General features: G+C 41.1%; 1 protein-coding gene across 4 annotated transcripts in view; it reads left to right on the top strand.

Annotated features, from left to right (window-relative positions):
- The window catches only part of ARHGAP42 (Rho GTPase activating protein 42), a 348,023-nt gene that overhangs the window by 49,645 nt on the left and 274,851 nt on the right, over positions 1 to 23,527 (top strand). The window contains exon 2 of one of the 4 annotated variants that reach the window (XM_059875064.1): positions 10,582 to 16,163. The exons of the other annotated variants lie outside the window; for them this stretch is intronic. Within the exon in view, the coding sequence (XP_059731047.1) occupies positions 16,154 to 16,163 (10 nt within the window). The 5' untranslated portion in view covers positions 10,582 to 16,153. The remainder of the gene's footprint in view (positions 1 to 10,581; positions 16,164 to 23,527) is intronic. 4 annotated transcript variants of the gene reach the window in all.

Here is a 23,527-nt window from a genome sequence, read left to right as displayed (position 1 = left end):
ATGCTGAAGCCTAGCATGCAATGATATATGCTGGTAATTGCTAAAAATATACATGGGCTTGGTTGATAAGTTTTGTTCCTGTCTGAGAAGACTGCATGTATTGATACCTCTGTCAATGAGCCTGCTAAGATTGAAGCTCCTTAATAATGCAGTCAGCTGATGAAAAGGCTACACCTGGGTTTCCACCTGCAGGAGAAGTAGGGGTGGGATAATTATGTTAGGTGGTGGTTTGGCAGAGAGGTGGAGGTTCATTGATAGGAGTTCCAGAGCTTTCCTGTTGATTCAGGGGCTAGAAGCATTTTTGTTGATAGAGTAAGAATGACTCAGGAGAGAAACAGTAACACTGAAGAATATGGAGTTGCATCTTCTCCCTTTTCCTCTGCAGGAGTAGCTGTCAGTTGTGGCACTTACACCGTGCATTGCAATTGTTTACTTCTCTGTTGTCCTCACTGAAAGCTCCATGGAAGTAGACAACTGTGTGCTTGGTACATAGTAGGTCTAAATAAATCTTGAATAAATGAAATTATGTGAGCAACTTTCTTTATATATATATATATATATATATATATATATATATATATTTACCTCCAATAATAGAGTCAGAAAATAAAGAGTTAAGGGTTTCTCTTAGTTGCATGCATGCTAAGTCACTTTGGGGCTTCCCCGATAGCTCAGTTGATAAAGAATCTGCCTGTAATGCAGGAGACCCTGGTTCGATTCCTGGGTCGGGAATATCCGCTGGAGAAGGGGCTGACTACCCACTCCAGTATTCTTGGGCTTCCCTTGTGGTTCAGCTGGTAAAGAATTCTCGCACAATGTGGGAGATTTGGGTTAGATCCCTGGGTGTGGAAGATCCCCTAGAGAAGGAAATGGCAACCCACTCCAGTATTCTTACCTGGAGAATCCCATGGACAGAGAAGCCTGGCAGGCTACAGTCAATGGGGTCGCAAGAGTTGGACATGACTTAGCTACTGAACCACCAAGTCGCTTCAGTCGTGTCTGACTCTCTGCAACCCACTGGACTGCAGCCCACCAGGCTTCGCTGTCCATGGGATTCTCCAGGCAAGAATATTGGAGTGGGTTGCAGTGCCCTCCTCCAGGGGATCTTCCCAACCCAGGGATCAAACCCATGTTTCTAACATCTGTGTTGGTAGCAGGTTCTTCACCACTAGCGCCATCTGGGAAGCCCTCTCTGGGAAGCCCTCCCTTAATTAGCCCAAACATTTAATTTTCTGGTAACTGTAACAAAAAATAGACCAGTGTCTAGATCATTAATACATTGGCCAAAGGATGTTTGGTGACTTTAAGATGACACACTCACTTACTGAGTTAGGGGTAAACCATGAATCATGACATTTCAGCAGATGTTAGTAGGCATATCCACATTTCAAGAGGCAAAAGGAAACCTGGGCATCAAGAAGTTGAAAATTAAAGCATAAGAAAACCATAGGTGTTATCAGTTAAGGAGATTTTGCCCCTGTCCTGGATTTGGCCTGGTTTTAGAGACTATGCCAGATGAAGTTACATTTCAGGTCTATGAAGAGAGTCTGTGCTGCTTGATCATCATCCTCCAGCTGTGCTTCATGTGAGTTTGCTCGTCACTAAGAGAAAATGGTGTCTGTGCACGTACATTTTATAGATAAATGAAGATAACTTTCAAAAAGTCACAGTTTAAACCTTTCTGAAATGATGTACTTGTGCTCATGTTAGCTAACGCAGAGTCTATGAATAGATAAAATCTTTGGTTTTGATGCCAGGTAGGTGTGCATTGGGCTTCCCTTGTAGCTCAGTCGGTAAAGAATCTGACTGTGATGCAGAAGACCCGGGTTCAATCCCTGGGTTGGAAAGATCCCCTGGAGAAGGAAATGGCAACCCACTCCAGTATTCTTGCCTAGAGAATCCCATGGACAGAGGAGCCTGGCAGGCTACAGTCCATGGGGTAGCCTACAGACTCGGGCTACAGTTGCAAGAGTCGGACACGACTTAGCAACTAAACCACTACCACCATAGAAGCGCCTGAGCCTCTCTGCACCGCTCCCCCGCCCCCCGCCCCGCAACCCCACCACTCTGTGACACTGGTGATGCATAGCAGAGGTCTCAGAAAGCAACGGGGGCTCGTGGCCTCCCACTTCTGAGCCCACAGTTTACTCTTCCCTTTTCTTTATGTCTGGAGTCATCTATAACACTCCACTGCTAAAGAGGTATTTTAGGGAGTAAACAGAGCATCTCATGGAGGTGTGCTTTCCCCTACCTCTCACTATACCGTGGAGGTAGCTTTTACCTTTATAAAAGAATGTATTTATTAGTAATTAGTAACAGTTGTTAAATGTCAAGACTCAGGGTTTACAAAGTCAATAAAACCGCTGACTAGTAAATTTGTCATGTACATTTCAAGATTAGTGTGACCGAATACACGAGGTGGCAGCTTTCTATTTTGGGAAGGTTTGATATATGGTGGATTGTGTAGCTGCATTTTCCACCTGGGTGTCATGATTTCCTTCATCAACTGCACAGCAGGGAGACAAGCTCAAAAACTGTGTCATGGGTTTGCTCTCTGCGGTACATCTTTCTGTTCACTGCTAAGCAGCTGCAGTTGAATTCTCTTTAGGCAGTGATCAGCTGTCTTGCATTTGAGCTCAGAGGTACTTGTGGCTATTAAAGCTTGTATATTAATGCTGCTGAGTTTGTGGGTGAGTGCACAGAAGTCCTCTGACCAAGAATGGCCTCTTTAGCCTGGAATTTATTTACAACTGGAAAGCCAATCCTGCTTTCTCACAAGGAGATTTTTAAGAAACACTGAAGATGCACGTCAAAGCTTGAATTCCTTTCCTCTCAAGGACTATCAGAATGGCGTATGTCTTTGATTAAACTTCATGCAAATGCTGACAAAGGCCATATCAAATAAATTAGTTTGAATTGCAATTTTTTTCCTTCAAATGGGTTGCTTAAATGATACTTGGTTTTTACTTTTTTTTCTGTATCATTTCATGCTGTCTTTCAGTATTTTTTTCACCTTTCAGTATAAAGGCATTTTGAATACCCTTTAAAATAGGAAATGATGCTTTGCCTTACCATATAGCATGTATTTACATCTTTGTGTACTTTTAAAGATTTGAAGTCGAGACTGTAAAGGATTGTATTTTAGTGACTCTAAATAACTGGGAAGATCTCTTCATTTTGCTGGATATCCAGCTCTGGTCAACGGGAAGGTGCTATTTCTGAGAAATGGGTTCTTGAACTTGGCAGGGGGACTGGCTCTTTGGGGGGCTAGTCTCAGGGCCCTGGGAGCAGGTATGGTTGCTGTCTATTGAGGAAGCTGAGTGCATAGGGCTGACTTATGCTGAGTCTCTAAATAAACTGCTGACAAGAAAAGAATCTTTGTGTAGCCAGTTGTCCAGTGCAGTTAGCAGTTATATGAATGCATTCTTCTATTTGGTGAATATTGTATTTTATCAGATCTTTGTTCAGAAGTTGCTTTCTCAGACAGCCCTTCACTTACCATCTTATAGCTGAGTAACTTTCTCTCATCATCCACTTTCCTACCCCTCCCATATAGCACTTAATCACCAGCTGACACATTATGCGTTTCTCTTTCTGCTAGAAGGTAAGTTCATGAGGGCAGGGGTTTTTATCTTTTGTTAACTGCTGGATTTCAGTACCTAAACAGTGCCCAATAAATGTTTAATGAACGATGATTGATGATTGAATTGATGTCACTAGTTAGAAGCAGATGGAGTCAATAATCTCCACTCTTGCAAATTTGTTCAGTTCAGTCACTCAGTCATGTCCAACTCTGTGACCCCATGGACTGCAGTACACCAGGCTTCCCTGACCATCACCAACTCCTGGAGCTTGCCCAAACTCATGTCCATCCAGTTGGTGATGCCATCCAAGCATCTCATCCTCTCTCATCCTTTTCTCCTCCCGCCTTCAATCTTTCCCAGCATCAGGGTTTTTTTTCCAGTGAATCAGGTCTTCCCAACAGGTGGCCAAAGTATTGGAGTTTTAGCTTTAGCATCAGTCCTTCCAATGAATATTCAGGACTGATTTCCTTTAGGATGGACTAGTTGGATCTCCTTGCAGTCCAAGGGACTCTCAAGAGTCTTCTCCAACACCACAGTTCAAAAGCATCAATTCTTCGGTGCTCAGCTTTCTTTATAGTCCAGCTCTCACATCCATACACGACTACTGGAAAAACCATAGGTTTGACTAGACAAACCTTTGTCAGCAAAGTAATGTCTCTGCTTTTTAACATGCCGTCTAAGTTTGTCATAGCTTTTCTTCCAAGGAGCAAGCGTCTCTTAATTTCATGGCTTCAGTCACCATCTGCAGTGATTTTGGAACCCAAGAAACAAGTTTGTCACTGTTTTCATTGTTACCCATCTATTTGCCATGAAGTGATGGGACCAGATGCCATTATCTTCATTTTTTGACTGTTGAGCTTTAAGTCAGCTTTTTCACTCTCCTCTTTCATCAAGAGGCTCTTTAGTTCTCTGTTTTCTGACATAAGAGTGGTGTCATCTGCATATCTAAAGTTATTGATAATTTCTCCTGGCAATCTTGATTCCAGCTTGTGCTTCATCCAGCCCAGCATTTCGCATGATGTACTCGGCATGTAAGTTAAGTAAGCAGGGTGATAATCTACACCCTTGATATGTTCTTTTCCCTATGTGGAACCAGTCTCTTGTTCCATGGCCAATTCTGTGCTTCTTGACCTGCATACAGATTTCTCAAGAAGCAGGTCAGGTGGTCTGGTATTCCCTTTAAGAATAAATTCTTAAATTTATTATTCTTAAATTTAAATTCTCTTTAAGAATTTTCCAGTTTGTTGTGATCCACCCAGTCAAAGGCTTTAGCATAGTCAGTGAAGCAGAAGTAGATGTTTTTCTGGAATTCTTTTGTCTTTTATATCATCCAACGAATGTTGGCAATTTGATCGCTGGTTCCTCTGCCTTTTCTAAATCCAGCTTGAACATCTGGAAATTCACGGATCACGTATTGCTGAAGCCTGGCTTGGAGAATTTTGAGCATTACTTTACTAGCGTGTGAGATGAGTGCAATTGTGTGGTAATTTGAGTATTCTTTGGCATTGCCTTTCTTTGGGGTTGGAATGAAAACTGACCTTTTCCAGTCCTGTGGCCACTGCTGAGTTTTCCGAATTTGCTGGCATATTGAGTGCAGCACTTTCACAGCATCATCTTTCAGGATTTGAAATAGCTCAACTGGCATTCATTACCTCCACTAGCTTTGTTCATAGTGCTGCTTCCTAAGCCCCACTTGACTTCACATTCCAAGATGTCTGGCTCTAGGTTAGTGATCACACCATCATGGTTATCTGGGTCATTAAGACCTTTTCTGTATAGTTCTTCTGTGTATTCTTGCCACCTCTTCTTAATAACTTCTGCTTCTATTATGTCTTTACCATTTCTATTCTTTACTGAGCCCATCTTTTTATGAAATGTTCCCTTGGTGTCTCTAATTTTCTTGACGGGATCTCTAGTCTTTCCCATTCTATTGTTTTCCTCTCTTTGCACTAATCACTGAGGAAGGCTTTCTTATCTCTCCTTGCTATTTTTGGAACTCTGTATTCAGATGCTTATATCTTTCCTTTTCTCCTTTGCCTTTAGCTTCTCTTCTTTTCTCAACTATTGGTAAGGCCGCCTCAGGCAACCATTTTGTCTCTTTGTGTTTCTTTTTCTTGGGGATAGTCTTGATCATTGCCTCCTGTACAGTGTCAGGAACGTCCATCCATAATTCTTCAGGCACTCTATCAGATCTAATCCCTTGAATCTATTTGTCACTTTCACTGTATAATCATAAGGGATTTGATTTAGGTCATACCAGAATAGCCTTGTAGTTTCCCCTACTTTCTTCAGTTTAGTCTGAATTTTGCAATAAGGAGTTCCTGGTCTGAACCACATTCGGCTCCTGGTCTTGTTTTTGCTATCAAGTTTCTCCATCTTTGGCCACAGAGAATATAATCAATCTGGTATGCAAACTCATAAAAGTAGGTATATTGCTTCAGACCAAATTTAACCAAAACTGTGGGCTTTTAATTATAAGTGGGAGCAGCTATAGCTTCCCAGGTGGCTCAGTGATAAAGAATCCACCTGCCATTTCAGGAGACATGGATTCCATCTCTAGATTGGGAAGATGCCCCGAAGAAGGAATTGGCAACCACTCTAGTATTCTGCCTGGGAAATCCTGTGTACAGAGGAGCCTGGTAGGTTATGGTCCAGGGTTGCAAAAGAGTCAGATATGATTTAGCAACTAAAGGACCAGCCATGTTTGGCTGTGGGAATTCCTCATATAGGTCCCTCAGTTAAAATAACCACCACCTTACATGAGAGTTTTTCTGTAAAGCAGATGCTGGGACATTCTGGGGACAAGATTGGTAGGTCCTCTGATCTGCTTAAGCGGCCAGGATCTTTGATGTGGAGCCAGTCCAAGAAGCTGTGGATTGGAGAGCTGGGCCTGTGGCATAGTGAGTGTTTTATTCATTTAAAGAAGAGGAGGAACTTCACTGGTGGTCCAGTGGCTAAGACTCCACAGTCTCAGTCCTGAGAGCCTGGTGTCCATCCCTGGTCAGAGAACTAGATCCCACGTGCCACAAATAAGACCTAAGACCCTGCACAGCCAAATAAAAAAAAAATCAAAGACTGGGGGCTTTTATTCCTCTGCAGATCCCTTACCTGAAGCAACAGTGTTACCAATGGAAAAATTATCTCTTAATTCTTTTTATGCCAGGCCTAAAATCTTGAGAGAGACTTTATATGTGAATTATCTAACAATGAGATGTTGATTCACTTAGGACACTTTTAGCTCACCCCAAGATGTTTTCAGATTAACTTATTCACATATTTCACATATTTTACTCATAATAAAATAACTAATTTCACTGCAATCCAGTATAACACATACACATGTAAAGTTTGGAATTTGCCATGCACTCAGTTTATGCAAACCAAGTTTGAAAATAGCATAGCGGTTAAAAGCCCTGATTCTGTAGTTTGGCTGCTGAATTCAGATTTAGGTTCAGACTTAATATATCTAAGCCTGTTTCCATATCTATGACATGGCATGAAAGCACTTAACTTATAGAGTTGTCTTGAGTATGTAAGATTTCTTATAAAGCTCTTGTCAAAGTGCTTAGCACATAGTAAGTGCTCAGCAAATGTTAGCTTAAATATAGTCACTTGTCGAAGATCTTTTGTGTCTACAGCACTGTAGAGTTAAGAAAGGAAACAGACTTGTAAAACCACATTCTAAGCACATACTTTGGTTATGAATGGTTTGATGAGTGAGATGCCATAGACAGATTAAGAGCAGAAATCATTAAGTGATCAAGCTCTCCTTGTATTTTTAAGATGAACTTAACTTTTATAACTTAGATGTACACAGTGGTTTCTAGAAAACTCCTTAAGTAGTAAAGAAACCGTTCCAGCAAAAGCCAAGGTTTCAGGATTGTTCTTTCTTTAAATGATCTTTGTTATTAAATCAAAAGGTTTAATGCAATATGGACTGCTTTAGCTATTTAATTTTTAACCTTTGCTGAGACTAAGAGGAGGGTGGAATAGGAAAGCACAGGGCTGAATTTATGGTTTTGAGGGAGCAGGCCTGAATACATTTGAAGGTCCTAAAAGATGTGGATACAGTTTCCATTGCCTCTGTCTCTGCCTGCCTCACTGTTCTTGGTGCCTTCCCTCACCTTTTCTCTTCTCTAGTTCTCTCACATACACTTTATCAAGAAAGCGTTAGAACGTATCAAATTGCGTTAATTTTTTCGTACTGTCATATAAATGTAACAACTACTGTATAAATAGTAGATGTATTATGCACTGCAACTTTTGCTCAACAGGATAATGCTTGCATGGTAAAGAAACTGCAAGATGATACCTTAACCCTCAGTATTTAAAATCATCACTAAGGCCAGTTTCATAAACATGAAACTGTGGAGTATAGTGGAGCCTGTGGATTTATCTTAAGTATCTGGCATTTGTTCTCAAGTAAGTTCTAATTTTAAAAACATAGCAGTAAATATTATATCTCATTCAGTTTTAACCATGGTTGAAGAATCCTATAAAAATTTTTTATTATACTATAAACAAAAAAGCTTAAATTTCAGAAAAGTATTTATTAAATAGTACATAGCTTATTCATAGAAGATCAAGGATTTCCTAATAATGAAGACTCAAAATTGTCTGCTGAAATGGGTTTCATTGATTCAACAAATTCTTTTTTTATATGCTGCCAAAAGTAGATGAATGGATAAAATGTACTTTCATTTTAATTATCTCTTCCTCTATCCCTGTCTCTCCTAGTAATGTGTGTTAGAAGAAATGTTCAGAAAGTGCTTAGCCCTAAATTCTTCAAAAAAAAAAACCTGCTGATGTGTGTGTGCTCATTCGTGTCCAGCTCAGATCCTATGAACTGTAGCCCGCCAGGCTCCTCTGTCTGTGGGATTTCCCAGGCGAGAATACTAGTATGGGTTGCCATTTTCTACTCCAGGGTATCTTGTACATCCAGGGGTCAGACATGAGTCTCCTGAGTCTCCTTCATTTGCAGGAGGACTCTTTACCATTGCACCAGCTGGGTTGGGAAGATCCCAGTGAACAATTGTGTTTCCTAGAGACTTGCTGCTCAAACAGTGGTTCATGAACCAGCAGCATCCTCATCAACCCAGCAGCTTTTGTTTAATGTCCTGAATTCATCAGGGCCTGTGCTAGACCTACAGATCAGGATCTGTGTTTGGCAATGGATACAAATGCTCAGAAAATTTTGAGAAGTGCTTAGACTATATATAGAGAGAACATACTGAACAGTTCTCATGCAAATGTGCAGTACAAAAGGGTAGTTTGATTTTACATGATTTGATGGATTTGTGAAACCTGAATATCTTATGAATTTGCTTTTTCTCACAGACAGGTATTTCTGCCATAGTAAGACGTTGTAGTTTTGAAAATACATATGTCTTATCCTATTGAGATACACAGTACACACCTCCACACACACACACACCTCTGCAAGTATCAGGACTTACTGGGAATAAATAGGGTTAAGGGCACATAATTAAAATGGTCTGCAACTTTAACTAGAGCATCAAGAAAAAACAAACAGTTCTGATAAAAATACCAGCGGAATTAAACTGGCATTTGTACCCACCACCAGTAGATCCCATGCAGCCTAAACTCTGGCTCTTTTGCTTTCTTCAGAAAATCTGCTCCATAACGTTGAGTTCCTTAATTTTTGTTCTTAATATAAACATGCAGAGTCTGGATGTACAGCTTTACCAAATAACTTAATGCTGTGGAAGTGTAGATACTGAATCAACCAAATCCCCCACTTCTTACACCAAAAGAAAGTTCTTCTGCAGGATTTCTGGCTTTTCTCTTTAAGTCTTTCTGTATGGGTAAAAAAACTTTAGTTGTGAAAAGGCCTATCCCTGATGTCTTTAAAATGTCAGTGTGTTGAGGGAAAAAAAAAATCACATTTGAACCAATCTGAGTTTCATGTCATGCCTTATCTGTTAATCGTGAATGGCTTAATTCGCATTACAGAAAGACATTATAGCAGAATAGACTGAAGTTTTCCATTTTCTAATTTTTGGAGATGTCCAGTGTGCTATGAAAACAAAAACTTGAATGTGTTCAGTTCCTCAGTGTAAAGAGGTAGTTGGCTCACAGTAATGGAAGAGAAGGAAGTGGAATACAAATACACATTAAAGACAGTGTGAAAGAGCTTAAAAAAAAAATAGCAAAAAAACCCACCGGATATGAAATTTTCTTCCCAACCCTTTGGGCTCCTCACTGTGAGGTGAAGAGTTAGGCCTGCCAAAACAAGCTCTAATTTCCCATCTTGCTTTGATTTTCTCTTGTAAATACATTTTTGTTTTAATGATTCCTTTCAATTTTATGTGTTTGGGGTTTAATGCTAAGCCAAAGCCAGTGCTAGATCAAATGAATTCCTGCCCCTCCTCCTAGTTTGGTTTCTCTCAGGGAGTGGAATCTCCCCTTTTTGTTCCTGGCCTCGTAAGAGGCTTGCTAAACTCTGGAAGAGGAAATGCTGAAAATGACTCTAATGCGAAGTCACTTGTCGTCATTTTCTGTGTCGTTGCTTATTCAGGAAGAAATCTGTATGGAAGCCGGTCTTTTGGGGGCTCTTACCAGTTAGAAATAAGAAGAACTTAGGACGGAAACGGGTGAAGAGAGGTCTGTGATAGGACAGTATCTCACTGATGCCATTTAAATGCTGTTTCATATGCTACTGAGACTTCGATTACGTAGGTAATTTGGAAAGGCCATTCATACAGTGCTCAGAAATCAGAAAGGAAAGGAAAACGGTAGAAAGCGAAAGTTAGTTTTCAGAGTTGGGACATGTTTTTCTTTAAAGTCATGGCCAACTACCTCTCCCGGGACTCTTCTAGAATGTGATGGGAGAGGACATATTGTATTAAATCCAAGGTTTGATTTTTTTTTTTTTTGAAAGCTGAGGCCTCAGTGGATTTGAGCAAGGAATAGGGTTAGAGAACTTTCGACTTGTGGAGCTTTGTGAATGTTTTTCATTCTTCTCCATTTTCTACAGTCACCTCTGTGGACCCACACTGAGGGCTTCCCGATTATCACTTGAGGATGGCTCTGGTGAGAGGGAAAACTTGGTGGAAATCCCCTGAGCTGCCTTCCTGGAATAAACCTGGGTTGAGAAATCATGGATCTCTGGGCACATAAACTGTGGAGTTGCTATCAAATATGACAGCCTGGGATTGGGCTGTAGAGACAGAGTCACACCCAAGAAGAGATCTTTGAGTGTATTTTTTCTAACAACTCTTTTTTTTTTCCTCTCTGTTAAAAGACACTTACTCCTTGGAAGGGAAGTTATGTATGACCAACCTAGACAGCATATTAAAAAGCAGAGACATTACTTTGCCAACAAAGGTCTATCTAGTCAAGGCTGTGGCTTTTCCAGTAGACATGTATGGATGTGAGAGTTGGACTGTCAAGAAAGCTGAGCACTGAAGAATTGATGCTTTTGAACTGTGGTGTTGGAGAAGCCTCTTGAGAGTCCCTTGGACTGCAAGGAGATCTAACCAGTCCATCCTAAAGGAGATCAGTCCTGGGTGTTCATTGGAAGGACTGATGTTGAAGCTGAAACTTCAATACTTTGGTCACCTCATGTGAAGAGTTGACTCACTGGAAAAGACTCTGATGCTGGGAGGGATTGAGGGCAGGAGGAGAAGGGGACGACAGAGGATGAGATGACTGGATGGCATCACTGACTCGATGGACGTGAGTCTGAGTGAACTCCGGGAGTTGGTGATGGACAGGGAGGCCTGGCGTGCTGTGATTCATGGGGTCGCAAAGAGTCGGACACGACTGAGCGACTGAACTGACTGACTGACAGAATGACTGAATCAGTTTAGTCAAGAGTCAGTGGCTTGGGACAAGAAGGAAAAAGAAACAGGTAACTATTCTATATTAAAAGGGATTTAAGAAGTTTAAGAGATGTAAGTGAATGCAATGAGTAGATTTTGCTAGGATCCTTATTTGTAAGCAAGTAAGAAAACAAATCTTAGAGGTAATTGGAGAAATTTAAATGTGGACTAGCTTTTGATGATATTAAAAAAATCATTAATTTTGTTACAAATGATAATAGCCTTATGGTCAGTCTGTCTCCCCATCCACATGGCACAAGTGAGATAAGTCCTTTAACCTCTCCCAGGGTCAGTTTCTGCATCTGTGAAATGAAGATGATTATCGTGGAGGCTTTTGTAGTGTTGATGTGAATATAGAATGAGGGTCCCAGCACAGTCTGGCCCGGGATTCTTACATTTTGTTGCTGTTACTGCTTTCATTATTATTGTCACTAAGTGAGTTTCAAGTATCATTTTAATTCTAACGTGAGCTTGTTCTTTAAAACGTTTGTACACTTCCCTATTGGTGAACATGTTTGTGTCCTCACCTTCAATACCTTGACAGTTATCATAGATGGTCTGTTGCACAAGTCTTAGACATCTTGGCGCATCTTGGCTTTGTTCACTGTACTCTCATCACTAAGTTTTATCAGGGCCAGTGACTTGCTTTGAATAGATGCTTAATATTTTGTTGAATGAATAAACTCTACTTTCTGTAAAACTTACAGAAGACAAGTTAATCTTTATTGAAATGCTTATTATTGGTACTGAATGATTCTGGACTTACACTGACCAACCTGCTGGGTGAGGATATAAAAGGGGCTTCCTGGATGGCTCAGCAGGTAAAGAATCCACTTGGAATGCAGGAGATGCAGGAGACTCGGGTTTGATCCCTGGTCAGGAAGATCCCTGGAGGAGGGCATGGCAACCCACTCCAGGATTCTTGCTGGGAAAATCCCATGGACAGAGGAGCCTGGAGGGCTGCAGTCCATGGGGTCACAGAGTCAGACATGACTCGAGCAGCTGAGCACGCACACATGCATACTCTAGCACTGTAGTGGACACTGGTGTCTGGACCCTCACATTAGTGTTTCATTCATTCACTTTTTGCCCAATCAGGACCCTTCTTCTTCCTCAGAAAGTGCTCCTGTGGCCATTCTAATTAGATTATAAACTAATTCTAATTAGGTTATAAACTCTTTATAACGTGAGGAAGAAATCATATTAGACTCCTTTCTATAGTTTCTTGCACAGAGTAGGCAGATGCTAGATGTCAAAGAAGACTGTATATTTTGTACTGGAATTGTTCTTGTATATCTTCATGGGGAGTCAGGAGAATATGTGCTATAAGAAGTGATTTTAAGTGCTTAGAGAAACTGTTTAGTTGTAGAGATATTGTTGTGATCTGTAATTGACAGCTGTCAAATATTGATTTGGTTGTAATTGTAACCCTTCAGAGGCAATTATTTTCCTATGTTTTCTCTCGTCACCTTGAATATTAATAATTGGGGGTGAGTGGGAAAGAGAGTTCTTTAATGTAGGCTGGCATTCATGTGTAGAAAGACTAAAAGCCACTGGAATAACAAGGATATATTAGATGCTTATAATTCAGATGTGCTGTATGTTCAGAACCTCACAGCACTGTGAGGGAAATCCTGATGTCTGAATCTAACAGCTAAGTGCTGGCTTTGTTTCAAGTTTCAAATATTAGCCATGTAAAGGATCTGACATTAGCTTAAAGATATAAAACAAGCGTAGTTCAATAATTGTAGTGAATTTTCTTTTCTTCTCATTTTGCAGTTTGATCAGAACATTGCATGTGAGCATCTTACCTTTTTAGTATGTAAAGGAAAAGGTTTGATTTTCATCCATGAGTGTAATATGTGTGAAGCTGGTAAACAATATATTCTTCTACATAAAATGATAAAGTATGTTAAACACTTGCTGCTGCTACTACTACCAAAGAGTGAAATGCTATGTTACAAGTAAAGCAAGCATGTGGAGATCTGTATTTTTACATTTCAAGTTTGGATATTTGTTTTCTTTTTAAGAAGAAGCAGAGGGGGAGATAAAACTATGCCTGTGGCGTTCCATGCCGAGGTCGGATCTTCATATTTTGTCTGTTTAGTTTAATAACACTCAAGCATAACAGCAATCAGGAGCACACTCTGCTTGGTAAATCCATAGCTATAAAGAAAGCATGTACTTCAGAATTTAAGAAAAAAGTTGCTTGTTGCGCCCAGACCTAGTTTGACATATTTTTGAAAAGTGCTTATAATTCTCCAGATTTCCAGGATTAAAACCAGGAAACACAAAATAGAAATATATAGATTTGGCTGCAGCTTCCCTACACCTTAGGTTGAATTGTCTTAGACCCTTCTTTTTAAAAAAAGAGGTAGCTAGTCTTAGTTGAATAATCTGAGATTTGTTAACTGGCTATTCTTTGTGAATTTTTGCAAGGTCCAGTGTTCTTGCCTAGAGAATCCCAGGGACGGGGGAGCCTGGTGGGCTGCCGTCTATGGGGTCACACAGAGTCGGACACGACTGAAGCGACTTAGCAGTAGCAGCAGCAGTAAAAAGTGAGGCACTGTTAACCCTTGGTAAATAAAATGCTCTTGAATTTTACATCAACTTCAGGATGTATTCACCTCCTTTTTAAACTATCTTGACTTAACATGAAGAATTCTAGGTTTGAAACTCTGAAGTCCTGAGAAATATTTTTTTCTATAACTCCTAAAAATAATTCCAAATTACATTTTTTTCTTTAGAAATGTGAAATAGATATATCATGATTGTTTTCTTCCTGATTGAGTTTCATTTGTGTGATTGACACTAATAAAAATATTCTAACTTAATTCAGTTCATTAAAGAGGTAAGGATATTTTGCACAATGAAGCATGATATAGAAGACTTTTAAACTTTCTGGAGTTTTAAAATAAAAATTTTAAAAGTGTACATAATTTATAATCTGTGTGTACGTATGCATTGATTCTCCCTGCCCCCCTTCATCTAATAAGCCCCTCTTTTCCTGTTCCATCTTGTAAACATGAGTTGCTTATGGCTTGCATACTGAAAATGCTGCCAGGAAGTAGGGTGAGCAAAGCTTCTTTTCCCATGACCCTCGCTCTAATGTTGTTCCAAGGGTTCCGTACTTAGAAATGCCTTGATAACCACATTCATTCCTGACATACCCCACCCCCAGCACACTCAAAGCTGCTGAGTGCCATCTGACCCAGAGTCCAGCTGCAGCTTCTTACAGCACTAGTGGGGAAGGCTTTTACCTAGAGTAGTGAATATCTGTGAAGGCATTTTGTGTGTGATATATTGCATGTATATAGAAAATAAAAAAAAAAAAAAATCTGTTGCTTGGTGTGATCCTGGAAGCTACAGGTTGACTAGTGTCTGTTTTTTTCTCTCTAATTTTGGACTCACTGAAGCTAGTATGTATGTGTGTGCCTGTACATCCTTTTTGTATTATTTCTGGAAATTTTGCTGCTGACAGTGAAATCTAGTTGCTAAAACATAACTTTAGATTCCCTTGTTCTGTGTCATTTATCATGAACATAAGAGTTTTCTAAATGACCAGGTTATGCTGGTCACAATCCATTCCACCCTCCACCTCAGTTCTCATGTGATGCACTACATTTCTTCTTTTGTAATAACGGGGAGAGAAACATGTTTGTTTGAAAAATTGAGTATCTCTAAACTTCCACTAACACTCTGAAGTAAGCAATAGCATTGTTTTATTATATATAGAAAATTGAGACTGCAAAGGAAAGCTTAAGTATTTTGCCCAAGGTAGCAAAAAGCTAGTCAGTCGTGGAACTAGGTCCGGTCCTGTAGGAACTCGGTCCTGTAGTCCAGTGTCAGACTTTGCTGCCTCAGGAGAGAGTCCTCCAGCCCTGATCCTGACCCTGAGGCTAACCCTAACCCTAACGCTAATCCAGTTTTGGGAATTGATTGTTTAAGAGACATACACATAAAGGGAATACTCGTGATGATACTTGATTTCACCTGTCCTAAGGAGACAGGAGGTGTCAGGGTTCTGTATAAGTTATTCCTGGAGCAAGGATGTGAGCCCCGGGTTCACCTCACTGGGCTTGGGTGGAAAAGCAGCAGGTTTATTTGATGGACTACAGGCCACTTGGGTCTTCCCTGGGGTCTCCATGGGGAAAGAATCCTCCTGCCAAGGAAGGAGAATCGGGTTCAGTCCGTGGGTTTGAATGGCCGCCCACTCCAGTATGCTTGCCTGGGAAATCCCACGGACAGAGGAGCCTTCCGGGCCGCAGTGCATGGTGGGGGTTGCGGAAGAGACGGCCGTAACTGAGCAGCAACAACGCCAGGCCGCTGTGTGGAGTACAGTTTGTAAGAGAAGAAAGAGGGAGCCTTACTCTTGGACTTAGTGAGATGTGACGCTTCCTCAGAAGCTGCTGCAGGGTGTGAGGGTTGAGCATGTGTGAGGAGAGCAGTGTGGGACCCAGGAAGTTCCGCAGTGGAGCGCTTCCTGTTCCAGCCTCTCAGCTGTGTCACTGACCTCCTACCACCCCTGGCCGCTCTGTGCGGCCCTGGCTGCAACTGAGGAGCACGGAAGGTTGAGCTTCCTTGTTCTGTCTCGGTTACTGTGAGTCTGGACGATGGCCACCCTGGTTAACTGCTCTGCGTCTGAATGAAAGGGTTAGAGGACACTTGTCCCTGAAATGCTGCCTGGAAAGCAGGTTTCTCTTGTAGAAGACTTTTTCCTCTGTGATGTTCCACGGTGAGAGTAGAGACAAATTTTGGCAAAAACGACTTAGTGTGAGAAATACTTCTCTTAAGCTGAAAATGTGATTATTTTATTAATTATATATTAACCAAGTTGAGAGCATGAATTACGTTGTATTTGTGCTAGTGACGGGTCATGTGTAGTTCTGGCGTGTCCGGGCTTGAGAAGGAAATTCAGCAGGTGGTCTGCTTTAATCTGAGACTTTTTGTTTTTTTTTGAGGAGGATTAAGAAAAAAATAAACTTTAGAGAAAATCTTAGTGATCTTCTCAGTAAACAGAAAGTGAAGGGCAGCTATTCTAAACAAATGATAGCTAGTCTCCCCCCCGCCCCCCCCCCCCCACTCCCCCGTCCTCCCACACCGCCCTTTTCCCCCCAAGCAAGCTCATGCTCATGAGTCAAATGGTCTCTTTCTGCTTCTGTCTCCCCGTGAGTCAATTTCTATCATCACAGGGATCCTAGAAATGAAACTACTGTTTATTCTTTACCAGTCTATTTACTCTGGATGAGAGAGGATCTTATCTTTTGTATAACATAATAGGTAGGCCTTTGTGTTTCTCATGTTAACCAATTATCATTATTGAACCAGAACCAGTGTCTTCCTTCATTTCTTTTGAAAGTTTGCCAGGAAACTGGCCTGAAATGGCCATGACATCTCTAGCAGTGACTGTAGTTTGCAGTTCACTGTCCTATAGGAACGCGGTGCAGGAGCCTGGAGTTCCAGATAACAGGGGCTCGACTTTTCAATGCTGTGACTAGCCGAGGTTTCAGGCATGTGACCTGTGGTTGGTGATGCTAATATATTTGAAGTGCTTTGAGATTCGTTTGGAAGAAAAGTGCTTAATAATTTGAAACAACAGATCCTAGCAATTAGAAAGCCTTCATTGAATTAGTGATCACTTACTTCATGCCAAAATGAGGTTCCCCCTCAGACCCAGAGAAGTAAGTGCATAGTAGCTTGTCATTCAGGGCCATATGGTAAATACCAGTGGAACTGGGACTGCAACCCTTGACTTCTGACACTCTGTCCAGTTATGTGTGAGTAATAATCCAAAGTCTACATATTTTTAAGTTTCATGAGGTATAAATGTTTGTTGTATTAGATGAGCATTTTAGTTCTAAATCTTTAACGAGTTAATTCCCTTCAGAACTATGTATAACCACATGATAAAATGAATATAAATGAAATTTAAGCTAGCTGATTGGGGGGGGTTTCAAAAAAATCATTCTCATCAAATTGATAAGGTTTTTGGAGCACTTAAACAGTAGTTTATTTAGATAAATACAGATTTTTACTAGTCATTATGAATAAGGGTACTAGTAGATTGTGGAGGAGCATTAACGAATTGGAATTAAAACTGAGCACTGACCTAGACATCAGACATGTTTAAAATCTTTACTGGGCGGGGGTTGGGGGGCGAGAAAGACTAAATAAAAGATTTTTCATGTAACAAGTGCTAAGTTTAAGATGTAAAAAAATACACAATTGATTGAGGATGGCCTATTTCCTCTCAGAAACCACTTGGTAGCTTAAGGAAATTTGAGTTCAGGCCATGTCCATTTTTTTTGTCAATTCCTGACTATCTCCTTTATCCGTGGCTAAGTTCTAGTCCATACTTGTAGGAAAGAAACTGAAAATTTTAGTCTTTAAATACTTGATTCACAGTAGCTTTAAAGAAGATTCCTTAATAGTGGGATATGTAACTGGGAAACACATTTCTTTTCAAGTGTGTTAAAAAGTTTAATTGTTTCTATTGGCTAAGTTTTAGTTCCAGAATGTTGATTTCCATATGTTCCTACAATATTACTTCTAAGAGGAAACAACCCATTCTAAACACCTACTACTCTTCCCTATGTGACCGATCACTAAATAGCTCCATTCCGCCTATCACAAGCCACACCTTCTTTTGAGTGTTTTTTTTTAATAGCTTTCTTTCATAATACTTTTTTTTTCTAATGAAGTGTTACGCTTATCCTGTATTACTCCACTACATGATACACATATCCTGTTTTTAAATGGGCACTATTAGAGGTTTTTACTACATGCTTTTTTATTCTTTCAACTCTTTATGCAAAACTAAATATCTTTCATGTATTAGGCCCAGATCTGTTTGTTGAACAGTGAACAAAAAAGGCAAACATTCATACTTCCATAGAGATTATATTTTAACTAGGGGAGGGAAATTAATGAATAAAGTGTATTGATCAGGTCAACATCATGGCAATGTGGGATGGATGCTTCACTGTCTCTTATCTTCAATCTATAACCAATAAAACATCCATAAATCAACAAAGGTTCCTCTGTCCAACGTACCACCCAAGTAAAGTTGGGTAAACTAGAAGACCAGAGGAGGTGGTACCTATGAGACCAGCCAGGCTGACTGAGCCCAGAGCTGCAGAGAACTTCACTGGTAGCAGCTGCAAGGTGGTGTGGACAGCCCTAGGTTGCTGGCTGCAGGGGTACCCATGGTCACTGGGAACCAGGGGGCATGTTGACCTATGATCCCATCCCTGCAGCAATCAGTTCAGTTCAGTCCCTCAGTCGTGTCCAACTCTTTGTTACCCCATGGACTGCAGCACACCAGGCCTCCCTGTCCATCACCAACTCCTGGAGCTTACTCAAACTCATGTCCATTGAGTTGGTGATGCTATCCAGCCATCTCATCCTCTGTTGTCCCCTTCTCCTCCTGCCTTCAATCTTTCCCAGCATCAGGGTCTTTTCTAATGAGTTGCCTTTTCTCATCAGGTGGCCAAAGTATTGGAGCATCAGCTTCAGCATCAGTCCTTCCAATGAATAGTCAGGACTGATTTCCTTTAGGATGAACTGGTTGGATCTCCTTGTAGTCCAAGAGACTCTCGAGTCTTCTTCAACACCACAGTTCAAAAGCATCATTCTTCGGCAGGGGCTCTGGGTGCATCAGACCTGGGTTGTGTAGCCTGTGGCAGAAGCCCTCTTGGAGGAAGTCGCCATTATCCCCACCATAAAGCCACCAAGCAGATGACCCACAAACTGCAGAACAATTATATCAAAGAAATTCTTGCACTGTTAAGAAAGTTCTAGGACCCACAATAGATTTCTCAACCTGGGGATCTGACAAAGGAACAGAGAAGCCCCAGGGAATTTGACTTTGGAGGCCAGTGGGATGTGATTACAGAACTTACACAGGACTGGGGAAACAGACTCTTGGAGGGCACAAACAACACCTTGTACATATCAGGACCCAGGAGAAAGGAGCAGTGACCCCACAAGAGACTGACCCAGACTTGCCCGTGAGTGTCCAGGAATCTTTGGGAGAGGCATAGGTTGGTGGTGGCCTACTGCAGGGTTGGGGACACTGAGTGCAGCAGTGCATGCATGGGACCTTCTGAAGGAGGTCACCATTATCTTCATTCAGTTTCAGTTCAGTCGCTCAGTCATGTCTGACTCTTTGCGATCCCATGAATTACAGCACGCCAGGCCTCCTTGTCCATCACCAGCTCCTGGAGTTCACCCAGTTACCTCCACCTTAGTTTGGTCTCAGGTCAAACAACAGGGAGGGAACACAGCCATGCCCATCAACAGAAAATTGGATTAAAGATTTACTGAGCATGGCCCACCCATTGGAGCAAGACCTGATTTTTCCCACAGTCAGTCTCTCCCATCAGGAAGCTTTCATAACCCTCTTATCCTTGTATACAAGAGGGAAGACAGAATGAAAAGCAAAATTACAGAAAACTAATCAAACTGGTCACATAGACCACAGCCTTGTCTAACTCAATCAAACTATGAGCCATGCTCATATGACCCGATCTGAAACAGATGGGTCATGGTGGAGAGCTCTGACAAAACGTCGTCCACTGGAGAAGGGAATGGCAAACCGCTTCAGTATTCCTGCCTTGAGAACCCCATGAACATTATGAAAAGGCAAAAGATGTGACACTGAAAGATGAACTTCCCAGGTCAGTAGGTCCCCAATATGCTACTGGAGAAGAGTGGAGAAATAACTTCAGAAAGGATGAAGAGATGGAGCCAAAGTGAAAACAGTGCACAGTTGTGGATATGACGGGATAGAAGTCAAGTCTGATGCTGTAAAGAGCAATATTGCATAGGAACCTGGAATGTTAGGTCCACGAATCAAGGCAAATTAGAAGTGGTCAAACAGGAGATGGCGAGAGTGAACATTGACATTGTAGGAATCAGTGAACTAAAATCAACTGGGATGGGCGAATTTAACTCAGATGACCATTTTATCTACTAATGTGGGCAAGGATCCCACAGTAATTGAAAGAGGAGAGTGACAAAGCTGGCTTAAAACTCAACGTTCAAAAAACTAAGATCATGGCATCCGGTTCCATCACTTCATGGGAAATAGATGGGGAAACAATGGAAACAGTGACAGACTTTATTTTCTTGGGCTCCAAAACCACTGCAGATGGTAACTGCAGCCATAAAATTAAAAGACACTTGCTCCTTGGAAGAAAAGCTATGACCAACCTAGACAGCATATTAAAAAGCAGAGACATTATTTTGTTGACAAATGCCTGTCTAGTCAAATCTATGGTTTTTCCAGTAGTCATGTATGGATGTGAGAGTTGGACTATAAAGCTAAATGCCAAAGACTTGATGTTTTTGAACTGTGGTGTTGGAGAAGACTGTTGAGAGTCTCTTGGACTGTAAGGAGATCCAACCAGTCCATCCTAAAGGAAATCAGTCTTGAATATTCACTGGAAAGACTGATGCTGAAGCTGAATGTCCAATACTTTGGCCACCTGATTGGAAGAACTGACTCCTTGAAAAGACCCTGATGCTGGAAAAGATTGAAGGCAGGAGGAGAAGGTAATGACAGAGGATGAGATGGTTGGATGGCATCACCGACTCAATGGACATGAATTTGAGTAAACTCTGGGAGTCAGTGATGGATAGGGAGGCCTGGCATGCTGCATTCCATGGGATCACAAAGAGTCGGACATGACTGAGCGACTGAATTGAACTGACTGAAATTCTCATTTGAGGCTTCCCTGGTGGCTCAGCTGGTAAAGAATCTGCCTGCAATGCGGGAGACCTGGGTTTGATCTCTGGGTTGGGAAGATCCCCTGGAGAAGGGAAAGGCTACCCACTCCAGTATTCTGGCCTGGAGAATTCCATGGACCGTATAGTTCATGGGGTTGCAAAGAGTCGGACACGACTGAGAGACTCTCAGCAATTCTCATTTTAGTGATTTTTAGCTAGCTGGTATACTGTTGTTATTCATCTCTCACTGCTTTTAGAATTTAAAGGTTATTCTCAATTTAGTTGACAAACTCCCCTTACAGCTAATTGTTTGGGGTTGATGAAAGTAGTTTCTTTAGTTTCTGTAATCCTGCAAAGCTTGTTCTCCACCTACCTCTAGTAGTCATGGAGCAGTTTGACATTCCAGATCACTTCAGTTCTTTCTTACCAGTGGGTCTGGGTGATAGGAAGTTAGATCTTTGTAAAACAAGTGGCTTAGAAGTTTCACAGATAAGGATGTTAATACATACCTTTGGATTGACTGTATGAGCTTATGTGGGAAAGTTTGGATAAAAAGAACCACTTTGTTATTTTTTTCATCTATTGCATCATAACATTTTCAGTAAGAAACTCATTAACTTGTTTTAACTGAGGATTCATTGCCATTGTAACTAATGCAGGGTTAAATCTTGCCTTTGCTTAAGCAGACAGTTTCTTTAAGGTGGCAGTTCATAGCACAAAGATTTGTTTGTGGGAAAACTGTCAAGGGATTTAGTTGGAAAAATCTCTCAAGCCCTTTAGAAACTACCATTTAGATTTAATTGATGTTTTTATGAATTAATGAAACCTGATTATTTATCAGGTTTCCAATTTAGTAAAGGTAAATTTCTGCTTGGTCAATACTTATTTACTCTTTTAGTTTGAGTGGTCGTGATTGAAGAAATCCACCATTTAATTTCACTGAAATGAGCTAGTAAGTTAGATATGTAGTTAGTCTGATATTCAGTGTAACTTTGCAGTGTTACTATACTAGCAGATACTAGTCACTAAAAGGCATGATTTCTAGGGATTCTCAGAGAGAAGTTTAGGTTATACCTTTCACTGTTCTGATGTAGCTCAAGTTACTAGTCAGCTAAAGACAATACCTAGCTTTGCCCTAGTCTTAAAGTGACTAATGCACAAACTTGACTTCATGACTGTCAGAGAACCTGAATCACAATGTGTTGCCTCCTAAACTGCTCTGCATTGGAACTGAATGTGAGTTTTAGAATATACAGAATTTTTTACACTGAAAAAGTTAAGTTCAGGAGCATGTGGAGCAAACAGAAACAGTATACACAATTTCATTTCTTGGTTTTTATCTCTTTCATGAATTTTCTTCCTGAAAATACAGAGGGAGTCTCCAGTGTATCACTGTCTTGTTCACTATCTGTATAGCCCTTGTTGAAATAGTGCCCACAGTCCCACGGTTACAGTATTTCTGGTGGTCTCAGGTGGCTTCCACGAACACACAGCTGCTGGAAGCTCCCTTTGGCTCTTATTTTAGGCTTGGAGCCCAGAAACAAGCCCAAGGGACAGGGTGGCTTTAAGGCTTCAGGCCTTTTGTATGTCAAAGAAATGAGAAGCTGAGCTAGAGAGCTGATTTCTTATTTCCCATTCTCATAATGGGTAGGGACAACTGAGATCCGATATTTCTGACACAGGCTTTTCCTGGTGGTAGGTTTTTGTACCATTCAGAGTTAGAAAAAGGCCCTGGAGGCAGTGCACTGTGTGCTGGCTGTTTCTGTAGAGGATTAGCTCCTTGAGGTTGGGGGTACAGTGTCAAATGCTGGAGAAGATGTCTTGTTCAGTGTTACTGGGTCAAATATAAAATATAAAGATACACTGAAGCTCAGGGAGCCAAAATTGTAGTTTTTATTTGTCTCTAAAATTGGGTAGGGGACTTACACTTTAGCATGTTAGAATGTGTGCTGCTGCTGCTGCTGCTAAGTTGCTTCAGTCGCGTCCAACTCTGTGCGACCCCATAGACGGCAGCCCACCAGGCTCCCCCGTCCCTGAGATTCTCCAGGCAAGAACACTGGAGTGGGTTGCCATTTCCTTCTCCAATGCATGAAAGTGAAAAGTGAAAGTGAAGTCGCTCAGTCGTGTCCAACTCCTAGCGACCCCATGGACTGCAGCCCACCAGGTCCCTCCGTCCAAGGGATTTTCCAGGCAAGAGTACTGGAGTGGGGTGCCATTGCCTTCTCCGGTTAGAATGTATAAACTACGGTAAATAAAAATTATAGCACTTTAAAATTTAGTTGCTGAGAAACTAATAAATTTTGAAGTAGAAAAAACATACCAGGTTAGAAGACTCGAAAGCAACATACATGATTTCTTTTCTTTTTTTTT

This window comes from Bos taurus, chromosome 15 (genome assembly GCF_002263795.3).
Source record: "Bos taurus isolate L1 Dominette 01449 registration number 42190680 breed Hereford chromosome 15, ARS-UCD2.0, whole genome shotgun sequence".
Lineage (NCBI taxonomy): Eukaryota > Metazoa > Chordata > Mammalia > Artiodactyla > Bovidae > Bos > Bos taurus.
This window is presented reverse-complemented; position numbering and strand designations above follow the sequence as displayed.